At 49.9% G+C, this 24,157-nt stretch overlaps 1 protein-coding gene across 1 annotated transcript in view; it reads left to right on the top strand.

Annotated features, from left to right (window-relative positions):
- Positions 1-6,662: 6,662 nt before the first annotated feature.
- TMCO1 (transmembrane and coiled-coil domains 1) overlaps positions 6,663-24,157 on the top strand; it is a 65,559-nt gene continuing 48,064 nt past the window's right edge. Inside the window, exons 1-2 of the mRNA XM_044302114.1 lie at positions 6,663-6,818; positions 21,107-21,184. Coding sequence (XP_044158049.1) covers positions 6,749-6,818; positions 21,107-21,184 — 148 coding nt within the window. The 5' untranslated portion in view covers positions 6,663-6,748. The remainder of the gene's footprint in view (positions 6,819-21,106; positions 21,185-24,157) is intronic.

Below are 24,157 nucleotides of genomic sequence, written 5' to 3'. Positions count from 1 at the left end.
TTTGTGCAGTTGTGTCTTATTCTTTTCAACTAGCTAAAGGGTATGTTGGTTTTCCATTTATGGTAGTGACAGCTGTTGAAGTCTAGGAAGCAATTGGCATCTACGTTATTGAAATGTGTGCTGGTGGAGATAATGTTGTTTTTACTGTTGAGGTGGAGGTCTAGGAAAACTGCGTTTGCCGGGTCTGATTCAAGTGTAAGATTAATGTTCCAATTATTTTGGTTGAAGGTCTGTACGAATGTTTTGGGGTCACTGTTATTTCCTTGCCAGATGAAGATGATATCATCAATGTATCTTTTGTAGAATTTGATGTTGGGGTGCTTTAGTAGACCAAGTAGGTCCTCGAAAGCCCCCATGAATAGGTTTGCATAGGAGGGTGCAAATTTGGTGCCCATTGCTGTTCCTTTGGTTTGGATGTAGAATTTATCTTTGTATGTAAAATAATTGTGGTCTAGGATGAATTCTATGGATCTCAAGATGAATTCTTTTTGGGTTGGTGTCATGATGGTGTCGTTGTCCAGATATGTATTTGTGGCTTTAAGGCCTAGTGATTGTATGATGTTGCTGTATAGTGATGTTACATCTAGCGTGGCCCAGATGTAATTATCTTGCCAAGTGACTTCCTCTAGGCTCTGGATGAGGTGTGCCGAGTCTTTAAGGCGGGATGGGAGCATGATAACATATCTCTGACAGGTAAGAGGTAAGGGAATCTATGCCTGAGATAATTGGCCTACCGGGCAAAGGAACCTGGGAGAGGAAACTCCACAAAAGAGCCCCTACACACCATATCCCCCCAGAAAAAAAGCCCCCTTACAGCACTTTCCCCCCAGTAACTAGACAAACCCCACACCTACAAGATACAACAACAATACAGAAATAAAAGGGAAACCTAAAACCTACGCCGAGGCTGCAAACAGGCAGGAAGATAAAAAGTATACAACACAAAATAATAATACGCCCCACCAAATCCGCCCAAACCACCACCAACCATCCCATGCCTCATCAATAGGAGAGAACGACAACAACAAAGAAACCTCCCCACTACCAATACTCCAAAAAACCCAACCCCACCATACGAATACAACCCAGAGTTATCAATTTACACAACACCTCAAGCACCAGACTAGGATCCAACACCCGGCCACACCACACACCGGGAGCTATACAACCCAAATGTACACATGCACATTTTTCACGAAATGCCCACCCACTCCGGCTCCAAAATCATGCAGAAAGAAACGCAGCAGAAACGCAAGCAGACACAGAGAACGACTCACTACACCCACTATCTCCACTTAATATTACCACACACTCAGTTAGCTCATCCTACCCAAGCCCAACATTTTTTAGACTTACCCCCCACTCTAACAGAAAGTCCTCTCCTAGAGCAACTATCCACGCTCAACAAGACAGGACCAACGGGGGGCTCTCCTTCACTTACAATACCACCTCCCCGCCTGAAACTATCAAGCACACAAATCCTAAACACACTCATTTCCACACCAGGCCCCACACACCCAACTCAATCCAAACCAAACCACTAAAAATCAAAATTTTTTACAGCCCCATCTCGAACCCCAAAAAAAGACCAAACCCCGCTACAGAGGATGTAGAGGTGGCAGGAAACAATCTACCAACAAACCAAAAACCCAGTCACGATAAAATCAGTTTCTGACACACTAAAAGAAAAAGGTATCTTTAACCTCTCAGAATATAGCCTAAACGAAACAGAAATGGAACTATTAAGCAAAGGCCTATCCTTCTGCCCCACCAAAAAAACAGACCTTTTTGAGCTATTCGTAGATCTCAACCAATTTATTAGAAGACTAACCCTGCAACGCCATTTCTGTATCAAAAATTATGTAACAAACATAGGCCTACATCTAGAAAAGTTACTATAACATGGTTCTAGATGACCTCAAAGGTGCATTCTCACCAACTAAAGCCCCCCCAAAAAAGGCAAAGATCCAACACGACCAGACATATCCAAACCAATAACAAACTAACCAGATAACCTCAATATTAACCAGAAAAAAGCCCTAAAAAACCACACCAACATCGTCATAAAAAGCGCAGATAAAGGAGGAGGAATAGTTGTCCTCAGCACGGACCAGTACGAAAAAGAGGCCCAAAGAATATTATCAGACACTAATTACTATAGACCGATCACTGAAGATCCCACCAAAGACTACAAAACCCAACTTCACGACCTAATAGCACACGGAACATTACAGGGAATCCTAGATAAAAAGGAACAGAAATACCTCAAAGTATCCCATCCAGCCATTGCCCAATTCTACTACCTCTCCAAAATTCACAAATCCCTATCCGATCTCTCCCCCCCCCCCCCCCCCCGGTAGACCAATTATCTCAGACATAGATTCCCTTACCTCTAACCTGTCAGAATACATTGACGGCATCCTCCAGAGATACGTTATCATACTCCCATCCCACCTAAAAGACTCGGCACACCTCATCCAGAGCCTAGAGGAAGTCACGTGGCAAGATGATTACATCTGGGCCATGCTAGATGTAACGTCACTATACAGCAACATCATACACTCACTAGGCCTTAAAGCCACAAATACATATCTGGACGACACCATCATGACACCAACCCAAAAAGAATTCATCTTGAGATCCATAGAATTCATCCTAGACCACAATTATTTTACATACAAAGACAAATTCTACATCCAAACCAAAGGAACAGCAATGGGCACCAAATTTGCACCCTCCTATGCGAACCTATTCATGGGGGCTTTCGAGGACCAACTAAAAAGCACCCCAACATCAAATTCTACAAAAGATACATTGATGATATCATCTTCATCTGGCAAGGAAATAACAGTGACCTCAAAACATTCGTACAGACCTTCAACCAAAATAATTGTAACATTAATCTTACACTTGAATCAAACACTGGTCAGTACTACTCAAAGACCCCATTTGAGGTAAAGAAATACCGAAAACACCAAGACTCACTTTCCGAAGAGCCAAAACCCTTAAACATTCTAGCCCCATCATGCCCAAACACACACCCTAAAAACAACAGAATAGACAAAAATCAACAAACAAACACCAGAATTTAAGGGATCTTCAAAATGCGGCACGAAAAAATTTAAATGTTGCCAGATGATTCAAACAGCAAGCAAAGAGATAGACATTCCACATCCCATAGGCAAGATCCCATTTCTACAACATGTTGCAGGGAAATTGAAGTAGGTAAATGACGTTTCTGCTGGCACATCTATTACGTTGGCCGTACGACACAAACCCTGCCTGGTTCCCACCGTGAAGCATGAAGGAGGAGGTGTGATGGTGTGGGGGTGCTTTGCTGGTGACACTGTTTGGGATTTATTCAAAATTGAAGGCATACTGAACCAGCATGGCTACAACAGCATCTTGCAGCGGCATGCTATTCCATCCGGTTTGCATTTAGTTGGACCATAATTTATTTTTCAACAGGACAATGACCCCAAACACACCTCCAGGCTGTGTAAGGGCTATTTGACCATGAAGGAGAGTGATGGGGTGCTGCACCAGATGACCTGGCCTCCACAGTCACTGGACCTGAACCTAATCGAGATGGTTTGGGGTGAGCTGGACCGCAGAGTGAAGGCAAAAGGGCCAACAAGTGCTAAGTATCTCTGGGAACTCCTTCAAGACTGTTGGAAGACCATTTCAGGTGACTACCTCTTGAAGCTCCTCATGAGAATGCCAAGAGTGTGCAAACCAGTAATCAAAGCAAAAGGTAGCTACTTTGAAGAACCTAGAATATGACATATTTTTTTAGTTGTTTCACACTTTTTTGTTATGTATATAATTCCACATGGGTTAATTCATAGTTTTGATGCCTTCCGTGTGAATCTACAATTTTCATAGTCATGAAAATAAAGAAAACTCTTTGAATGAGAAGGTGTGTCCAAACTTTTGGTCTGTACTGTGTGTATATATATATCTATATATATATATATATATATATATATATATATATATAGATATATATATATATATATGAGAAATAAAGAAACGGCAACATAAATAGAGTAAACTAATCCCATATTATTTATTTATTTTAGTATTAGATTATATTCTAACCACATTTTAAATACATATGTCTTTGATCGATAAACTCAAATTCATTTTATCCCGAAAGAAACAACCCCACCACCAGCACCGTTTTTATGTTCCATTTATTATTTTTACTTTTCGTGATATAACTTTTACTTTTATTCATATTCTCATTTTTCTCACAACCTCCAATTTCTCACAACCTCCTTTTCGCTTTTTTATTTATCTATATATATTTTCTTCATAATATACCCCATTATAATATACAACACACCCAAATACCTTAACTATAAAGATCATGATGTGAATACATATAAAACAACCCCCCCCCTTTTTTCCTACTGATATTCGCCAACCATTAGCCCTATACACCTATATCCAGATACCCACATGATGTTAGGTAGAATGAATAAATATCGATTTTATATGACCCATATATATGGCATGCGCCGGATCTTGTGTAGTCCGGTACAGTAAGCGCCGCCCAGCTCATCAATATTCACTTTGCTGGGCGGCGCTTACTGTCCCCGACTTCACAAGATTCGGCGCATGCGCAGGGCACTGTTAAGCGAAGCGCTTCAGAGCGGGGACCGCAGAAGCCGCCCAGCAAACTGAATATTCACGAGCTCGGCGGCGCTTCAAATCGGCAGTTGGGGAGGCTGGCTGGGCGCAAGAGAAGTGAAACGCCGCCCCTTGGGCAGATTGCAGACCTTGGAGCAGGTTATAAAACTTAAAGTTTACTGTTTGTATAATGTGGACAGGGGGGATACTTACATGATTGGAATACCCTGTATAAGACCTGTAGTCACATATATAGACCTCAATATGCTTATTGGCCCTGTCAGTGTCCCTTTAAACAGATTTTACCTATTGATGTGCCCCACTTTACCACACTATATCATGTACGATACTGCAAAATACAGTCTCTTAGGCACTCGAGATGTTATGTAGTGATCCTGTATGTATAATCTTTTAACCTTTTATGTAGACGCCAAACAAGGGTGTCCCCTGACTCACCTCGGGGAAGATAGGTGCTAGCTAGTTCAGCACCAGTCACCCCTGTACGACCCCCTGCAGCTCCATAAATGGATAAAACTCCATCTGGAGCTGCGATTGGCCGTTCTGCAGAAACTGGCTAATGGCAGCGATCGGGGCGGAAAAACCTCCCTGTGCCCGTAGGAAAGATGGCTGCTTGACGTGCAGAGCAGCCATTATACCCCAGTCACCGAGCGATTTCATGTACGGCGTTGGTATCCTACGGGTTAATGGTTGATTTATAACATTAGTCATGATATTACTTAGAGAGCTTTCCAGACAACTCAGGTCCCTTCCTCAGGCTTATTTATTAAGCAAGACTCTTATTTTGTTTCTCTTAATGAGAACCATAAACCTGTGTTTAGATTGAAATGGAGAGCACAAGCCTCTTGCACACAGGGCCGGTGCAAGGATTTTTGCCAACACAAGCGAAGCTACGTTTTGGCCCCCTCCCTCTCGCAGCTCACCTGCGAGGGGGGGCCCCCACCTCAGGTCAGACCAGCAATCAGACCCCCATGTTAATCAGACCTCAGATCAGCCCCCCATGTAAGCCATCAGCCCCCCATGTAAGCCATCATGCCCCCCATGTAAGCCATCAGCCCCCATGTAAGCCATCATGCCCCCCATGTAAGCCATCATGCCCCCCATGTAAGCCATCATGCCCCCCAAGTAAGCCATCATGCCCCCCATGTAAGCCATCATGCCCCCATGTAAGCCATCATGCCCCCATGTCACATTTCTCCCCCTCCATGTCAAATCACCCCCCTATGTCACATATCTCCCCCTCCATGTCACATTTTTCCGCCCTCCCCCAGGGTGCGCCCTAAGGCAGCCGCTTGGTCTGCCTTATGGTAGCACCGGCCCTGCTTGCACACAACCGTGTGCCTCCTGTGGCTGTATTTCGGCACGCATATGGCAGGTCCGCAATACACAGGGCACCGGCCGTGTACATTTCACATCATGGATGCGGACCCATTCACTTGAATGGGTTCGCAAACCTGGAGATGCGGAACGGGACCCTACAGAAGCACTACAGAGGGCTTTTGTGGGGTTCCGTGCTTCCGTTCCGCAAAAAGATAGGACAAGTTCCATCTTTTTGCGGGACGGATGGATTGCAGACCTCATTCAAGCAAAAGGGTTCGCGATCCGCATGCGGCATCACCCTGGTTGGTGCCCGTGCAATTTGTAGTCCACTGCCAGCGCCAGCACACATTGTTCGTGAGCAAGAGGCCTCATGCTCAGGAACCCCCTATTCTGGGGATAAGTTGTCTTTAGTAAACAACCCTCAGTTTTGAAACGTTAAAATGAAACAAACATAAAAAACGTTATTTTCTACCATTCACCTGTATTACTTTTTTTTTTTTTTTGGTGCAACTGTAAATGTAAGAGACCCTGAGAGAAAGGGTTCTGCGCAGGTCCTTACTTAGGAAAGGCACTGTGAGGCAGCTATAGCCCAGCCCACCACCTGTAAGAAGGACCGAGTCCTCATAGCAAACCAGTGTCAGTAACACCCCCTTAGGAGTAGTTGTCCTTCGGCTCCCAGCATTCCTCGGACTTCCGGTACGCGAGCGGTGCGTGGTGACGTCACGGCGGCGCTGCCTTGTGCCTTTCCTGTGTGTGGGCACCGTTCTCCGGCACCATGAGCACTATGTTTGCGGACACCTTGCTGATCGTGTTTATATCGGTGTGCACGGCGCTGCTGGCGGAGGGTGAGTGTGTCTGCGCAGGGCGTGGCATGAAGGGAGCAGTTTGCCTAATTTTCTGATGCGCTGACTATTATGGATTTATTATAGCGCTGACATACACACATTAGCATTACCGCTGTCCCCACAGTCTGAGTTCCCGATCAGTATGTCCTTGGAGTATGGGGAGAACTCAAGCCTGAATAGATCACCACTGTGTCCTAATGGCCAGGGAAAGTGAGAACCTTGTTTAGGTGGATAAGTGTTCTCCTTGCTATGGCTGACTATATGGTTGTTTTTGTAAGAAATAAGGATTATTACTGGCCACAAGTAGGGGTGAGCGGATTCAAGATCCAAAGTCGATTTTTTTCCCCCCAACTTTGGTTTAATGCTGTTCGGAGTCCTGTCTACATACAGAGTAAAATGTATGTGCTGCGCAGAGGCAAAATTTGTCACATTCGAAGTCTCGCAAGACTTCAGCCTTAGATTCTACACTTGTAAAAACATTTTAAAATGGGAATCCAAAGTCTGCTTCGGTGACTAGGTACACCCCTAGCTGCAGGCTTGGAAAAGATCAGCCCAATTGCATCAGTTTCCCCCAGTGCCTTCAGTATACCGATACATTCACAAGACCAAAACAGGTTCGCAAACAGGGATACTGGCAATGTCCGTTCTGCATTTTGCGAAACACGCACGGTCCGCCCTCTGATAGAAATGCCTATTCTTGTCCGCAATTGTGAACAAGAATAAGTAGGGCTGCAGCTAACGATTATTTGAATAATCGATTAGTTGCCGATTAATTTCTACGATTAATCGATTAATCGGGAAAAACGACAAAATTACAAAACAGAGGTTTATATGATCTTACTTGAAAAATTATGTTCAAAGGCCATATTAAAACAAATTGTGGACGACACTTATGGGGGATCTGTGGACGACACTTATGGGGGATCTGTGGACGACACTTATGGGGGATCTGTGGACGACACTTATGGGGGATCTGTGGACGACACTTATGGGGGATCTGTGGACGACACTTATGGGGGATCTGTGGACGACACTTATGGGGGATCTGTGGACGACACTTATGGGGGATCTGTGGACGACACTTATGGGGGATCTGTGGACGACACTTATGGGGGATCTGTGGACGACACTTATGGGGGATCTGTGGACGACACTTATGGGGGATCTGTGGACGACACTTATGGGGGGGATCTGTGGACGGCGTTTATGGGGGATCTGTGGACGGCGTTTATGGGGGATCTGTGGACGACACTATTATGGGGGATCTGTGGACGACACTATTATGGGGGATCTGTGGACGGCGTTTATGGGGGATCTGTGGACGGCGTTTATGGGGATCTGTGGACGACACTATTATGGGGGATCTGTGGACGACACTATTATGGGGGATCTGTGGACGGCGTAGTTATGGAGAGGGGGATATGTGCACTGTTATGGGCATAACAGTGCACAGATCCCTTTCCTCATAACAGTGCACAGACCCCCCTTCCCATAGCAGTGCCATACACAGACCCCCCCCTCCTCCCCATAGCAGTGCTATAGACAGATCCTCCCCCCTCCCCATAGCAGTGCTATACACAGACCCCCCTTCCCCCTAACAGCCCCGGCGCTTGCATCTTTATTTTACCTTTTTACAATGACGCTCCCGCTCCTGTAACAGCCAGGCAGAGCGGACGGCGGCGTAACGTCACTCAATCACGTGACGCGCCTGCTCCGCCCACTTCATGAATGAAGGAGGCGGAGCAGGCGCGTCACGTGATTGAGTGACGTTACGCCGCCGTCCGCTCTGCCTGGCTGTTACAGGAGCGGGAGCGTCATTGTAAAAAGGTAAAATAAAGATGCAGCGCCCGCCCGCCCGCCCGAATAGCAACGAATCGGCGATTATTCGATAACTGGATTCGTCGACAACGAATCCAGTTATCGAATATAATCGATTACATCGATTAATCGTTGCAGCCCTAAGAATAAGACATGCTCTATATTTTTGGTGGGGCTGTGTAACGGAACTATGGATGTGGACAGCACGTGGTGTGCTGTCCACATCTTTTGCGCCCCCATTTAATCAATGGGTCTGCACCTGTTTTGCGATTAGTGGACCCATAAATCCGGTGGTGTGAATGTACCCTAATACTGTGCGATCCTGTGAGAGGAGGGGAGGTCAGCACGGGACCTGTCACGGTCATACGCTCACTGGTGGCTGTCTGGCCTTACATGCTGCCAACAGAGATTCGGATTGAGGTGCAGGGTCACTAGATTCTGCTGCCCTCAGGTAGGGCACATCTAGCTGGTACACCATAATACTGGGCACCTCTACAACTACTGACCAGAAACAGTGCCATCCACAGATCACCCCCCCGTAACAGTGTCGCCCACAGATCGTTCCCCCCCGTAACAGTGTCGCCCACAGATCGTTCCCCCCCGTAACAGTGTCGCCCACAGATCGTTCCCCCCCGTAACAGTGTCGCCCACAGATCGTTCCCCCCCGTAACAGTGTCGCCCACAGATCGTTCCCCCCCGTAACAGTGTCGCCCACAGATCGTTCCCCCCCGTAACAGTGTCGCCCACAGATCGTTCCCCCCCGTAACAGTGTCGCCACAGATCGTTCCCCCCCGTAACAGTGTCGCCCACAGATCGTTCCCCCCCGTAACAGTGTCGCCCACAGATCGTTCCCCCCCGTAACAGTGTCGCCCACAGATCGTTCCCCCCCGTAACAGTGTCGCCCACAGATCGTTCCCCCCCGTAACAGTGTCGCCCACAGATCGTTCCCCCCCGTAACAGTGTCGCCCACAGATCGTTCCCCCCCGTAACAGTGTCGCCCACAGATCGTTCCCCCCCGTAACAGTGTCGCCCACAGATCGTTCCCCCCCGTAACAGTGTCGCCCACAGATCGTTCCCCCCCGTAACAGTGTCGCCCACAGATCGTTCCCCCCCGTAACAGTGTCGCCCACAGATCGTTCCCCCCCGTAACAGTGTCGCCCACAGATCGTTCCCCCCCGTAACAGTGTCGCCCACAGATCGTTCCCCCCCGTAACAGTGTCGCCCACAGATCGTTCCCCCCCGTAACAGTGTCGCCCACAGATCGTTCCCCCCCGTAACAGTGTCGCCCACAGATCGTTCCCCCCCGTAACAGTGTCGCCCACAGATCGTTCCCCCCCGTAACAGTGTCGCCCACAGATCGTTCCCCCCCGTAACAGTGTCGCCCACAGATCGTTCCCCCCCGTAACAGTGTCGCCCACAGATCGTTCCCCCCCGTAACAGTGTCGCCCACAGATCGTTCCCCCCCGTAACAGTGTCGCCCACAGATCGTTCCCCCCCGTAACAGTGTCGCCCACAGATCGTTCCCCCCCGTAACAGTGTCGCCCACAGATCGTTCCCCCCCGTAACAGTGTCGCCCACAGATCGTTCCCCCCCGTAACAGTGTCGCCCACAGATCGTTCCCCCCCGTAACAGTGTCGCCCACAGATCGTTCCCCCCCCGTAACAGTGTCGCCCACAGATCGTTCCCCCCCGTAACAGTGTCGCCCACAGATCGTTCCCCCCCGTAACAGTGTCGCCCACAGATCGTTCCCCCCCGTAACAGTGTCGCCCACAGATCGTTCCCCCCCGTAACAGTGTCGCCCACAGATCGTTCCCCCCCGTAACAGTGTCGCCCACAGATCGTTCCCCCCCGTAACAGTGTCGCCCACAGATCGTTCCCCCCCGTAACAGTGTCGCCCACAGATCGTTCCCCCCCGTAACAGTGTCGCCCACAGATCGTTCCCCCCCGTAACAGTGTCGCCCACAGATCGTTCCCCCCCGTAACAGTGTCGCCCACAGATCGTTCCCCCCCGTAACAGTGTCGCCCACAGATCGTTCCCCCCCGTAACAGTGTCGCCCACAGATCGTTCCCCCCCGTAACAGTGTCGCCCACAGATCGTTCCCCCCCGTAACAGTGTCGCCCACAGATCGTTCCCCCCCGTAACAGTGTCGCCCACAGATCGTTCCCCCCCGTAACAGTGTCGCCCACAGATCGTTCCCCCCCGTAACAGTGTCGCCCACAGATCGTTCCCCCCCGTAACAGTGTCGCCCACAGATCGTTCCCCCCCGTAACAGTGTCGCCCACAGATCGTTCCCCCCCGTAACAGTGTCGCCCACAGATCGTTCCCCCCCGTAACAGTGTCGCCCACAGATCGTTCCCCCCCGTAACAGTGTCGCCCACAGATCGTTCCCCCCCGTAACAGTGTCGCCCACAGATCGTTCCCCCCCGTAACAGTGTCGCCCACAGATCGTTCCCCCCCGTAACAGTGTCGCCCACAGATCGTTCCCCCCCGTAACAGTGTCGCCCACAGATCGTTCCCCCCCGTAACAGTGTCGCCCACAGATCGTTCCCCCCCGTAACAGTGTCGCCCACAGATCGTTCCCCCCCGTAACAGTGTCGCCCACAGATCGTTCCCCCCCGTAACAGTGTCGCCCACAGATCGTTCCCCCCCCGTAACAGTGTCGCCCACAGATCGTTCCCCCCCGTAACAGTGTCGCCCACAGATCGTTCCCCCCCGTAACAGTGTCGCCCACAGATCGTTCCCCCCCGTAACAGTGTCGCCCACAGATCGTTCCCCCCCGTAACAGTGTCGCCCACAGATCGTTCCCCCCCGTAACAGTGTCGCCCACAGATCGTTCCCCCCCGTAACAGTGTCGCCCACAGATCGTTCCCCCCCGTAACAGTGTCGCCCACAGATCGTTCCCCCCCGTAACAGTGTCGCCCACAGATCGTTCCCCCCCGTAACAGTGTCGCCCACAGATCGTTCCCCCCCGTAACAGTGTCGCCCACAGATCGTTCCCCCCCGTAACAGTGTCGCCCACAGATCGTTCCCCCCCGTAACAGTGTCGCCCACAGATCGTTCCCCCCCGTAACAGTGTCGCCCACAGATCGTTCCCCCCCGTAACAGTGTCGCCCACAGATCGTTCCCCCCCGTAACAGTGTCCGCCCACAGATCGTTCCCCCCCGTAACAGTGTCGCCCACAGATCGTTCCCCCCCGTAACAGTGTCGCCCACAGATCGTTCCCCCCCGTAACAGTGTCGCCCACAGATCGTTCCCCCCCGTAACAGTGTCGCCCACAGATCGTTCCCCCCCGTAACAGTGTCGCCCACAGATCGTTCCCCCCCGTAACAGTGTCGCCCACAGATCGTTCCCCCCCGTAACAGTGTCGCCCACAGATCGTTCCCCCCCGTAACAGTGTCGCCCACAGATCGTTCCCCCCCGTAACAGTGTCGCCCACAGATCGTTCCCCCCCGTAACAGTGTCGCCCACAGATCGTTCCCCCCCCGTAACAGTGTCGCCCACAGATCGTTCCCCCCCGTAACAGTGTCGCCCACAGATCGTTCCCCCCGTAACAGTGTCGCCCACAGATCGTTCCCCCCCGTAACAGTGTCGCCCACAGATCGTTCCCCCCCGTAACAGTGTCGCCCACAGATCGTTCCCCCCGTAACAGTGTCGCCCACAGATCGTTCCCCCCCGTAACAGTGTCGCCCACAGATCGTTCCCCCCGTAACAGTGTCGCCCACAGATCGTTCCCCCCCGTAACAGTGTCGCCCACAGATCGTTCCCCCCCGTAACAGTGTCGCCCACAGATCGTTCCCCCCCGTAACAGTGTCGCCCACAGATCGTTCCCCCCCGTAACAGTGTCGCCCACAGATCGTTCCCCCCCCGTAACAGTGTCGCCCACAGATCGTTCCCCCCCGTAACAGTGTCGCCCACAGATCGTTCCCCCCCGTAACAGTGTCGCCCACAGATCGTTCCCCCCGTAACAGTGTCGCCCACAGATCGTTCCCCCCCGTAACAGTGTCGCCCACAGATCGTTCCCCCCCGTAACAGTGTCGCCCACAGATCGTTCCCCCCCGTAAACAGTGTCGCCCACAGATCGGTTCCCCCCCCGTAACAGTGTCGCCCACAGATCGTTCCACCCCCGTAACAGTGTCGCCCACAGATCGTTCCCCCCCGTAACAGTGTCGCCCACAGATCGTTCCCCCCCGTAACAGTGTCGCCCACAGATCGTTACCCCCGTAAACAGTGTCGCCCACAGATCGTTCCCCCCCCGTAACAGTGTCGCCCACAAGATCGTTCCCCCCCGTAACAGTGTCGCCCACAGATCGTTTCCCCCCCGTAACAGTGTCGCCCACAGATCGTTCCCCCCGTACAGTGCGCCCACAGATCGTTCCCCCCCGTAACAGTGTCGCCCACAGATCGTTCCCCCCGTAACAGTGTCGCCCACAGATCGTTCCCCCCCCGTAACAGTGTCGCCCACAGATCGTTCCCCCCCGTAACAGTGTCGCCCACAGACGTTCCCCCCCGTAACAGTGTCGCCCACAGATCGTTCCCCCCCGTAACGTGTCGCCCACGATCGTTCCCCCCGTAACAGTGTCGCCCACAGATCGTTCCCCCCCCGTAACAGTGTCGCCCACAGATCGTTCCCCCCCGTAACAGTGTCGCCCACAGATCGTTCCCCCCCGTAACAGTGTCGCCCACAGATCGTTCCCCCCCGTAACAGTGTCGCCCACAGATCGTTCCCCCCCGTAACAGTGTCGCCCACAGATCGTTCCCCCCGTAACAGTGTCGCCCACAGATCGTTCCCCCCGTAACAGTGTCGCCCACAGATCGTTCCCCCCCGTAACAGTGTCGCCCACAGATCGTTCCCCCCCGTAACAGTGTCGCCCACAGATCGTTCCCCCCCGTAACAGTGTCGCCCACAGATCGTTCCCCCCGTAACAGTGTCGCCCACAGATCGTTCCCCCCCGTAACAGTGTCGCCCACAGATCGTTCCCCCCCGTAACAGTGTCGCCCACAGATCGTTCCCCCCCGTAACAGTGTCGCCCACAGATCGTTCCCCCCCGTAACAGTGTCGCCCACAGATCGTTCCCCCCCGTAACAGTGTCGCCCACAGATCGTTCCCCCCCGTAACAGTGTCGCCCACAGATCGTTCCCCCCCGTAACAGTGTCGCCCACAGATCGTTCCCCCCCGTAACAGTGTCGCCCACAGATCGTTCCCCCCCGTAACAGTGTCGCCCACAGATCGTTCCCCCCCGTAACAGTGTCGCCCACAGATCGTTCCCCCCCGTAACAGTGTCGCCCACAGATCGTTCCCCCCCGTAACAGTGTCGCCCACAGATCGTTCCCCCCCGTAACAGTGTCGCCCACAGATCGTTCCCCCCCGTAACAGTGTCGCCCACAGATCGTTCCCCCCCGTAACAGTGTCGCCCACAGATCGTTCCCCCCGTAACAGTGTCGCCCACAGATCGTTCCCCCCCGTAACAGTGTCGCCCACAGATCGTTCCCCCCCGTAACAGTGTCGCCCACAGATCGTTCCCCCCCGTAACAGTGTCGCCCACAGATCGTTCCCCCCCGTAACAGTGTCGCCCACAGATCGTTCCCCCCCGTAACAGTGTCGCCCACAGATCGTTCCCCCCCGTAACAGTGTCGCCCACAGATCGTTCCCCCCGTAACAGTGTCGCCCACAGATCGTTCCCCCCCGTAACAGTGTCGCCCACAGATCGTTCCCCCCCCGTAACAGTGTCGCCCACAGATCGTTCCCCCCCGTAACAGTGTCGCCCACAGATCGTTCCCCCCCCGTAACAGTGTCGCCCACAGATCGTTCCCCCCCGTAACAGTGTCGCCCACAGATCGTTCCCCCCCGTAACAGTGTCGCCCACAGATCGTTCCCCCCCCGTAACAGTGTCGCCCACAGATCGTTCCCCCCCGTAACAGTGTCGCCCACAGATCGTTCCCCCCCGTAACAGTGTCGCCCACAGATCGTTCCCCCCCGTAACAGTGTCGCCCACAGATCGTTCCCCCCCGTAACAGTGTCGCCCACAGATCGTTCCCCCCCGTAACAGTGTCGCCCACAGATCGTTCCCCCCCGTAACAGTGTCGCCCACAGATCGTTCCCCCCCGTAACAGTGTCGCCCACAGATCGTTCCCCCCCGTAACAGTGTCGCCCACAGATCGTTCCCCCCGTAACAGTGTCGCCCACAGATCGTTCCCCCCCCGTAACAGTGTCGCCCACAGATCGTTCCCCCCGTAACAGTGTCGCCCACAGATCGTTCCCCCCCGTAACAGTGTCGCCCACAGATCGTTCCCCCCCGTAACAGTGTCGCCCACAGATCGTTCCCCCCCGTAACAGTGTCGCCCACAGATCGTTCCCCCCCGTAACAGTGTCGCCCACAGATCGTTCCCCCCCGTAACAGTGTCGCCCACAGATCGTTCCCCCCCGTAACAGTGTCGCCCACAGATCGTTCCCCCCCGTAACAGTGTCGCCCACAGATCGTTCCCCCCCGTAACAGTGTCGCCCACAGATCGTTCCCCCCCGTAACAGTGTCGCCCACAGATCGTTCCCCCCCGTAACAGTGTCGCCCACAGATCGTTCCCCCCCGTAACAGTGTCGCCCACAGATCGTTCCCCCCCGTAACAGTGTCGCCCACAGATCGTTCCCCCCCGTAACAGTGTCGCCCACAGATCGTTCCCCCCCGTAACAGTGTCGCCCACAGATCGTTCCCCCCCGTAACAGTGTCGCCCACAGATCGTTCCCCCCCGTAACAGTGTCGCCCACAGATCGTTCCCCCCCGTAACAGTGTCGCCCACAGATCGTTCCCCCCCGTAACAGTGTCGCCCACAGATCGTTCCCCCCCGTAACAGTGTCGCCCACAGATCGTTCCCCCCCGTAACAGTGTCGCCCACAGATCGTTCCCCCCCGTAACAGTGTCGCCCACAGATCGTTCCCCCCCGTAACAGTGTCGCCCACAGATCGTTCCCCCCCGTAACAGTGTCGCCCACAGATCGTTCCCCCCCGTAACAGTGTCGCCCACAGATCGTTCCCCCCCGTAACAGTGTCGCCCACAGATCGTTCCCCCCCGTAACAGTGTCGCCCACAGATCGTTCCCCCCCGTAACAGTGTCGCCCACAGATCGTTCCCCCCCGTAACAGTGTCGCCCACAGATCGTTCCCCCCCGTAACAGTGTCGCCCACAGATCCCCATTAGTTCAAAACCCACAATTTTTTTCTAATTTTCCTCCTCAAAAACCTAGGTGCGTCTTATAGGGCGAAAAATACAGTAGATCATAAGACCATATGTATGTTTCCATTCCTCTCTCCTTCCTTCCCCCCCCACACATTGTGGGTGCACACGTGAGCTGACCTTTTCGTGCCTTGTTTTAGATTAACCCTGTAAGCTCCATTTAGGACCTGACCTAAATTTCCCATATACACAAGATGGAGGACATGTTCATACAAAATAGATTCTCATCCCTTACACATGTGACTTGCAAGCAGGGTGCATAGATCCAGACACCATGGCTCTCAGCCTGAGCACCGTTCTCCTCCACAGGATGGTGCCACCTTCCTTCCCTACACAGGTGGCATTTCTTCTTTAAGCTGAGTCGCGTCTAACCAGACTCTGCACTCTTCTGGGTGCGGCAGGGTACATTTTCTGCTCTTCACCTCGGGCAGCAATGAAGGAGGAACAAAACGCAGCTGGTGTCACTGGCCGCCTAATATACTGGCTTTGAGGTGCAGTTTCCAATTTCCTGCGCCGAGTCCTTGCTGTGAGCCTGAGGTGTCCTGCGCACTGCCTGCGGACTACAGCCTCTGTGTCCGTGTAACTGCCTGCCTTCCGGTACTGAACGTTGTACTGCCATGATTGGAGTACACAAGCAGTGAGTAATAGTAAGCGTTTCACTCCACTCCGTGGTCACATGACACAAACAAATCCTTGATGCATCAAGGATTTTTGTGTCGATTTACTCGATTCAATCGAGTAATCGTTTCAGCCCTAGTTGAGCGCGAAGTGACTAATGTCAGAGTCGGTGGATATCTTTGTGCAGAGTATGCAACTGCATTTCTTCATTGTTTTGTTAGGAGGACTTGTATCATGTCGTCTGCTTGGCTCCATTGCACTTTAACCCGTAGAGCAGGCATGTCCAAACTGCAGCCCTCCAGCTGCTGCTAAACTACAACTCCCAGCATGCCTGGGTAGCTTACAGCTATTAGGGCATGCTGGGAGTTGTAGTTTAGCAACAGCTGGAGGGCCGCAGTTTGGACATGCCTGCCGTAGAGGAACCTCGCCGTACATGTACGGCGCTGGTGGACGTGACTTAAGGGCCAGCACCGTACATGTACGGCGCTGGTGGACGTGACTTAAGGGCCAGCACCGTACATGTACGACACGCTGATCGTACGAGTGCAGGAGCTGCGCCCGGCTGATGAGCCGCTTGGACCCGGGAGTTGCCGACAGCCGGGCCCCTGCTTCATATGCCGGCATCAGTGAAAACACTGATGTCGGCGTATTAATCCCTTGTATGCCGTGGTCAAAGTTGAACGTGGTTTGTGGAGGGTACGGGTGCCCTCTGCATCTCCATTGGGTCCCCGCGCTGCAATGACGAGGACCCGATGGGACCCGATGGCACAGAAGGCAGCCAGATGCCTTCCATAGGCATCGGTGCTCGTCTTCTACAGAACCCTCTTAAGCTGGATCTCACAGGCAGGCTGTCAGCATAAAAGCTGACAGCCAGTGCATTACAATACAGGATGTATTGTAATGCATTGCAGAGGGGATCAGACCCCAGATGTTGAAGTCCCAGAGTGGGACAAAAATAAAAAGTTAAAAAAAGTGTTTTTCATAAGAGATGACCGAATTTCATATTTTTAAATTCATTCACACTTCACTTACTGGTATAAGCCGAATTGCGTTATGGATTCCGTTACCACGGACAATAATGCAATTCTATGACGGAATGCCTTTAGAGGCATTCCGTTATTCATTCCGTCATAATAGAAGTCTATGGACTACAAAACGGATTTGTCCCGTTTCCATTATGCAGGGGAGTCCTCGTCTGCATAAAGGAAACAGGACGGATCCGTTTTGCAGCCAATAGACTTCTATTATGACGGAATGAATAACGGAATGCCTCTAAAGGCATTCTGTCATATGTGGATAAATAGAACTGTAAAGAAAGCAATAAATGACAAAAATAAAGCATATAAAACACTAGAAGAGGAGGGTAGCACTGAAAAACTATAAGGAAAAAAATAGAACATGTAAACAAATAAAAGCGGCCAAACTAGAGACCGAGAGATTAATTGCCAAAGAGAGTAAAACTAACCCTAAAATGTTCTTCAATTATATAAATGTTAAAAAGTATAAATCTGAAGGTGTCGGTCCTTTATAGAGTAATGAGGGGGGAGTCGCAGAGAGCGACGAGGAGAAAGCAAAGCTGTTAAATATTTTTTTCTCCAATGTATTCACTGAGGAAAATAAACTGTCAGATGAAATGCTGAATGTTGAAATAAATTCCCCATTAAAGAGGACCTTTCACTCGTATACAAACTAAAAACTAACTATCTGTGGGCAGAGCGGCGCCCAGGGGTCCCCCTGCACTTACTAGTATGCCTGGGCGCCGCTCCGTTCGCCCGGTATAGGCTCTGGTGTCTCAGCTCTGTCTGTTGTATTGGACTGATTTTTTTTGTAGGAGGCGTGTCCCTTGCTGCAGTGCTGGCCAATCGCAGCACACAGCTCATAGACTGGCTATGAGCTGTGTGCTGCGATTGGCCAGTGCTGCAGCAAGGGACACGCCTCCTACAAAAAATCAGTCCAATACAACAGACAGAGCTGAGACACCGGAGCCTATACCAGGCGAACGGAGCGGCGCCCAGGCATACTAGTAAGTGCAGGGGGACCCCTGGGCGCCGCTCTGCCCACAGATAGTTAGTTTTTAGTTTGTATACGAGTGAAAGGTCCTCTTTAAGTGTCCTGTCTGACCCAGGAAGAAGTACATCAGCGACTTAAAAAGATTAAAATAGATAAATCGCCAGGACCGGATGGCATACACCCCCGTATCCTAAGAGAATTAAGTAATGTCATAGCCAGACCCTTATTTCTGATATTTGCAGATTCTATACTGACAGGGAATGTCCCACAGGCTTGGCGCATGGCAAATGTGGAGCCAATATTCAAAAATGGTCCAAAAACAGAGCCTTGAAACTATAGGCCGGTAAGTTTAACATCTGTTGTGGGTAAACAGTTTGAAGGTTTTCTGATGCTATGTTAGAGTGTCTCAACGGAAATAAGCAAATAACGCCATATCAGCATGGCTTTGTGAGGGATCGATCATGTCAAACTAATTTAATCAGTTTCTATGAGGAGGTAAGTTCTAGTAGAAGGCATGCATAGTAAAATTTCAATTTTTGCAGATGACACTAAACTGTGTAAAGTAATTAACACTGAAGAGGACAGTATACTACTACAGAGGGGTCTGGATAGATTGGAGGCTTGGGCAGATAAGTGGCAGATGAGGTTTAACACTGACAAATGTAAAGTTATGCACATGGGAAGGAATAATGCAAGTCACCCGTACATACTAAATGGTAAAACACTCGGTAACACTGACATGGAAAAGGATCTAGGAATTTTAATAAACTGCAAACTAAGCTGCAAAAACCAGTGTCGGGCAGCTTCTGCCAAGGCCAGTAAGATAATGGGTTGCATCAGAAGGGGCATAGATGCCCGTGATGAGAACATAGTCCTAACACTTTACAAATGAGACCACACATGGAGTACTGTGTACAGTTCTGGGCTACTGTGAACAAGGCAGACATAGCAGAGCTGGAGAGGGTCCAGAGGTGGGCAACTAAAGTAATAACTGGAATGGGGCAACTACAGTACCCTGAAAGATTATCAAAATTAGGGTTATTCACTTTACAAAAAAGACGACTGAGGGGAGATCTAATTACTATGTATAAATATATCAGGGGTCAGTACAGAGATCTATCCCATCATCTATTCATCCCCAGGACTGTGACTGTGACGAGGGGACATCCTCTGCGTCTGAAGGAAAGAAGGTTTGTACACAAACATAGAAGAGGATTCTTTACGGTAAGAGCAGTGAGACTATGGAACTCTCTGCCTGAGGAGGTGGTGATGGTGAGTACAATAAAGGAATTCAAGAGGGGCCTGGATGTATTTCTGGAGCGTAATAATATTACAGGCTATAGCTACTAGAGAGGGGTCGTTGATCCAGGGAGTTATTCCGATTGCCTGATTGGAGTCGGGAAGGAATTTTTTTTTATTCCCCTAAAGTGGGGAAAATTGGCTTCTACCTCACAGGTTTTTTATTTTTATTTTTTGCCTTCCTCTGGATGAACTTGCAGGATAACAGGCTGAACTGCATGGACAAATGTCTTTTTTCGGCCTTATGTACTATGTTACTAATTCGGGTAATTGTTTCAGCCCTAATCCAACCCTTCACCTGAACTCTGTAGAAAAATAAAGTAAAAACTGTGCTAAATACAATCACCTTACATTACAAAAAATGCAACACCAATCGATCAAAAAAAAGTATGCCCCCCCAAAATAGTACCAATCGAACAGTCACCTCATCCCGCAAAAAATGAGACCCTACCTAAGACAATCGCTCAAAAAACTAAAACTATGGCTCTCAGAATATGGAGAGATTAAAACATGATTTTTTTTCATTTGAAAAATGGTTGTATTGTTTAAAACTTAAAAAAAAATCTTAATATTTCCATTTTCACCCAGGCAGCCCCCCTGACTTGAACATCGGAGCAGTTCATGCTCAGATTCCCTCCTTTGCTCTGCGCTAAATCGCGCAGGGCAAAGGTATTTTCTAGAATTCCTGTGACTTGCCGGGCTCTCCTTCGTTCTCACTTTTGTTGGTTGAAGGTGAGTTGCGTTATGGATTCCGTTACCACGGACCATAAGGCAATTCTATGACTAAATGCATAACGGAATTGCGTTATGGTCCGTGGTAACCGAATCCATAACGCAATTCAGCTTATACGAGTAAACAAAGTTTGAACAAATTTCTAAATACGAAATTCGCTCATCTCTAGTAACTATATGAGGTATCACTATCTGTTTTAAAAGCAGAGAAATGGAAATTTGGAAAGTTGCAAATTTGTCACATTTTTTTGTAAACTTTGTAATTTTTTTTTTTAAACTAAAAATGAAAAATATTGACTGTACTTCATGACAGTGGTAAATTTCAATGTGTCACGAGACCACAATCTCAATCGCTTGGATAAGTAAAAGCTTTCCAAAGTTACTACCACATAAAGTGACGCATGCCAAATTTCCCCAAAACTGCCTGGGTCCTGAAGGGGTTAAGACACTGCTGTTACTAGATATATTTTAGCTCCTGCCATGTTCTGTGCTCGGGGGCTGATGTGTAGTTATCATGACATAATTATGAACCAATCCTTCTGCGACCAAGTTCACGATTATTCATTTATTTATTCTTTTTTTTAGGCATCACATGGGTTTTAGTTTACAGGACAGAGAAGTACAAGAGGTTAAAAGCAGAAGTGGAAAAGCAAAGTAAAAAATGTAAGTTATGTCTTAGCCATTTCTACCTTGCACCGTATATTGCATTCACATGCATAAAAGGAAGTTTGTAATTGTATACATTTTAATTGGTGAATTTCACTACTGATGCTTTAAAAGGGGCCACACGTTTGGACATAAAACTTTTTTTGTTTTGTTAGAGATATCTATCTATCTATCTATCTATCTATCATCCCTGGTCTTAAAAGGGTTAGCTGTGATTTTCATATTGATGGCCTATTCTTAGGATAGGTCATCAATTTCCGATTGTGGGGTTCTGACACCCGGGACCCATGTCGATCAGCTGTATGATGAGGCCACTCCATGAGATCTGAGCCATCTTCCTTGGACATTTACATCACCGTACATCTGTCACGTGGCCCAGGCGCAACATCAAGTGAATGGAGCTTAGCTACGATACTAAGGTCAACCACTACCCAATGTACGACGCTGTGCTTGGTGAGCTGTAAGGAGGCCGTGGCACTCGGCATAGCTCGAGTGAGCACAGTGGTTTTCGCCAGGAGTCCTGGTAGTTGAACCCCTGACCATCACATATTGATGTACTATTCTGAAGATAGGACATCAATATGAAAATCCTGGATAACTACTTTAAGACCCCTTTACAAGGGCCGACTGCAAGCAGTTATCGGGAATGATGCTTCTCATCATCTTCTTTATATTGGGACTTGTTTGCTACTGTGATCACACATCTCGATGGATAATTGTTTCTGGGTTACAGATTCTTTACACAGGACGGTCTGCTGGCCAGAAATTATGATTTTGATGTCCACATCAACAGTGGTTTCACCCAATAAACAAGTGTTTTCTCATCCATCAGGTGTCGGCGGCACTATTACACAGGGCAAACATTGACTTCTATGGGAGAGTTTTCTAGGCATGCTCTGTGACTTGTGCAGAGGTCATTGTAAAAGCCATCTATTCTTTCATTGCACAATCACCTATTGTGTATGGTGGATCCTGTCTTATCTATACACAGAGAGAATATTACTACAGGCAGGATTTGAATGACAGATAAGCAGGTAACCTCAGAAAAGTGGCGTGTATAGACTAAGGCTACTTTCACACTAGCGTTCATAGGTCCGTTCGTGAGCTCCGTTTGAAGGAGCTCACGAGCGGACCCGAACGCCTCCGTCCAGCCCTGATGCAGTCTGAATGGAGTGGATCCGCTCAGACTGCATCAGTCTGGCGGCGTTCAGCCTCCGCTCCGCTCACCTCCGCACGGACAGGCGGACAGCTGAACGCTGCTTGCAGCGTTCAGCTGTCCGCCTGGCCGTGCGGAGGCGAGCGGATCCGTTCAGACTTACAATGTAAGTCAATGGGATCGGATCCGCTTGAAGATGTCACCATATGGCTCAATCTTCAAGCGGATCCGTCCCCCATTGACTTTACATTGAAAGTCTGAACGGATCCGCTCGGGCTACTTATACGCTTAGAATTTTTTCTAAGTTATTAATGCAGACGGATCTGTACTGAACGGAGCCTCCGTCTGCATTAATATGATCGGATCCGTTCAGAACGGATCCGATCGAACGCTAGTGTGAAAGTAGCCTTAGATGGGGTGCCTATTATTAGGCTTAGTGACCGAGGCGAAAACTGCAGGATCTTATGGTTTTTGTTTCAGAGATGTTAATACTGATGAGCTATGCTCTGGATAGGTCATCAATATATAATCTGTGGGGGTCCAACACTCAGGACCCCCACAGATCCGCTGTTTGAGAAGGTACTGGCGCTCGCAGTAGCTTGCTGCTTTCCCTAGGCCGAGTGACGGTGCTTTCTCAAACAACTGTAATCAAATCTCGGAAATCCCTTTTAAATAAAGATATTAACATGGAAAATTTAAAATAACACCACCAAAAATTATTTAAAAGTATGTTGAACATAAAAACATGATTTAAACCAGGGATGCCCAACCTCTGTCCCTCCAAATGTTGCAAAACTACAACTCCCAGCATGCCTGGACAACCTACAGCTATCAGTCTACAGCAGGGCATTGTGGGAGTTTTTACAACAGCTGGAGGGCCGCAGGTTGGCATCCCTGATTTAACCACTACCCGACCGCCTAACGCAGGATTGCATCCTGCCGGCAGCCGGGTTATTCCTCCTGGACGCGCCGGCGCGTAATCTTGTGAGACGCGAGATTTCCTGTGAACGCATGCTCACTGGATCCGGAGGTAAACTAGTTGATCTACAGCCTGCCAGCGGCGATCATTCGCTGTCAGGCTGTAGATGTGATATTTTTTTTTTTTGCTTGGATCGACCACCAGAGGACACAGGCAGCTCTGTAATAAGTAGCACAACACTACACTACACTTCCCCCCCCCCCCCTCCCCGTTACTTATTAACCCCTGATCACCCCCCCCCCTGTCATTGATCACCCCCCTGTAAGGCTCCATTCAGACGTCCGTATGTGTTTTGCGGATCTACATATCCGCAAAACACGGACACCGCGGATCTGCAAAACACTGACACCGGCAATGTGCTTTCCACATTTTGCGGATCCACACATTGCCAGAACTATATAGAAAATGCCTTTTCTTGTCCGCAATTGCAGACAAGAATAGGACATGTTCTATAGGCGCTACAAAAAAACGCAGTGTTTGCCCGGTCAAGCCTGATCTTGTGCGCACACTTGCGTTCAGTCCCACCGCAGTGACAGAATTTTTAATTTTTTTTCTGATCACTGCAAAAACACCGTAAAATTGCTGTGGCGCTATAAAGATCACTTTTGAGGGGCATGGGCGAGTTCATAGAAGATTTTTATTTATTTTTTGGCACAAGTTAGCAGAAATTATTAATTTTTTTCTTACAAAGTCTCATATTCCACTAACTTGTGACAAAAAATAAAATCTCACATGAACTCGCCATACCCCTCACGGAATCCAAATGCGTAATTTTTTTTTAGACATTTATATTCCAGACTTCTCACGCTTTAGGGCCCCTAAAATGCCAGGGCAG

Source organism: Bufo gargarizans, chromosome 7 (assembly GCF_014858855.1).
Source record: "Bufo gargarizans isolate SCDJY-AF-19 chromosome 7, ASM1485885v1, whole genome shotgun sequence".
Taxonomy (NCBI): domain Eukaryota; kingdom Metazoa; phylum Chordata; class Amphibia; order Anura; family Bufonidae; genus Bufo; species Bufo gargarizans.
Note: the sequence above shows the minus strand (reverse complement) of the source record. Positions and strands in the feature narration are given on the sequence as shown.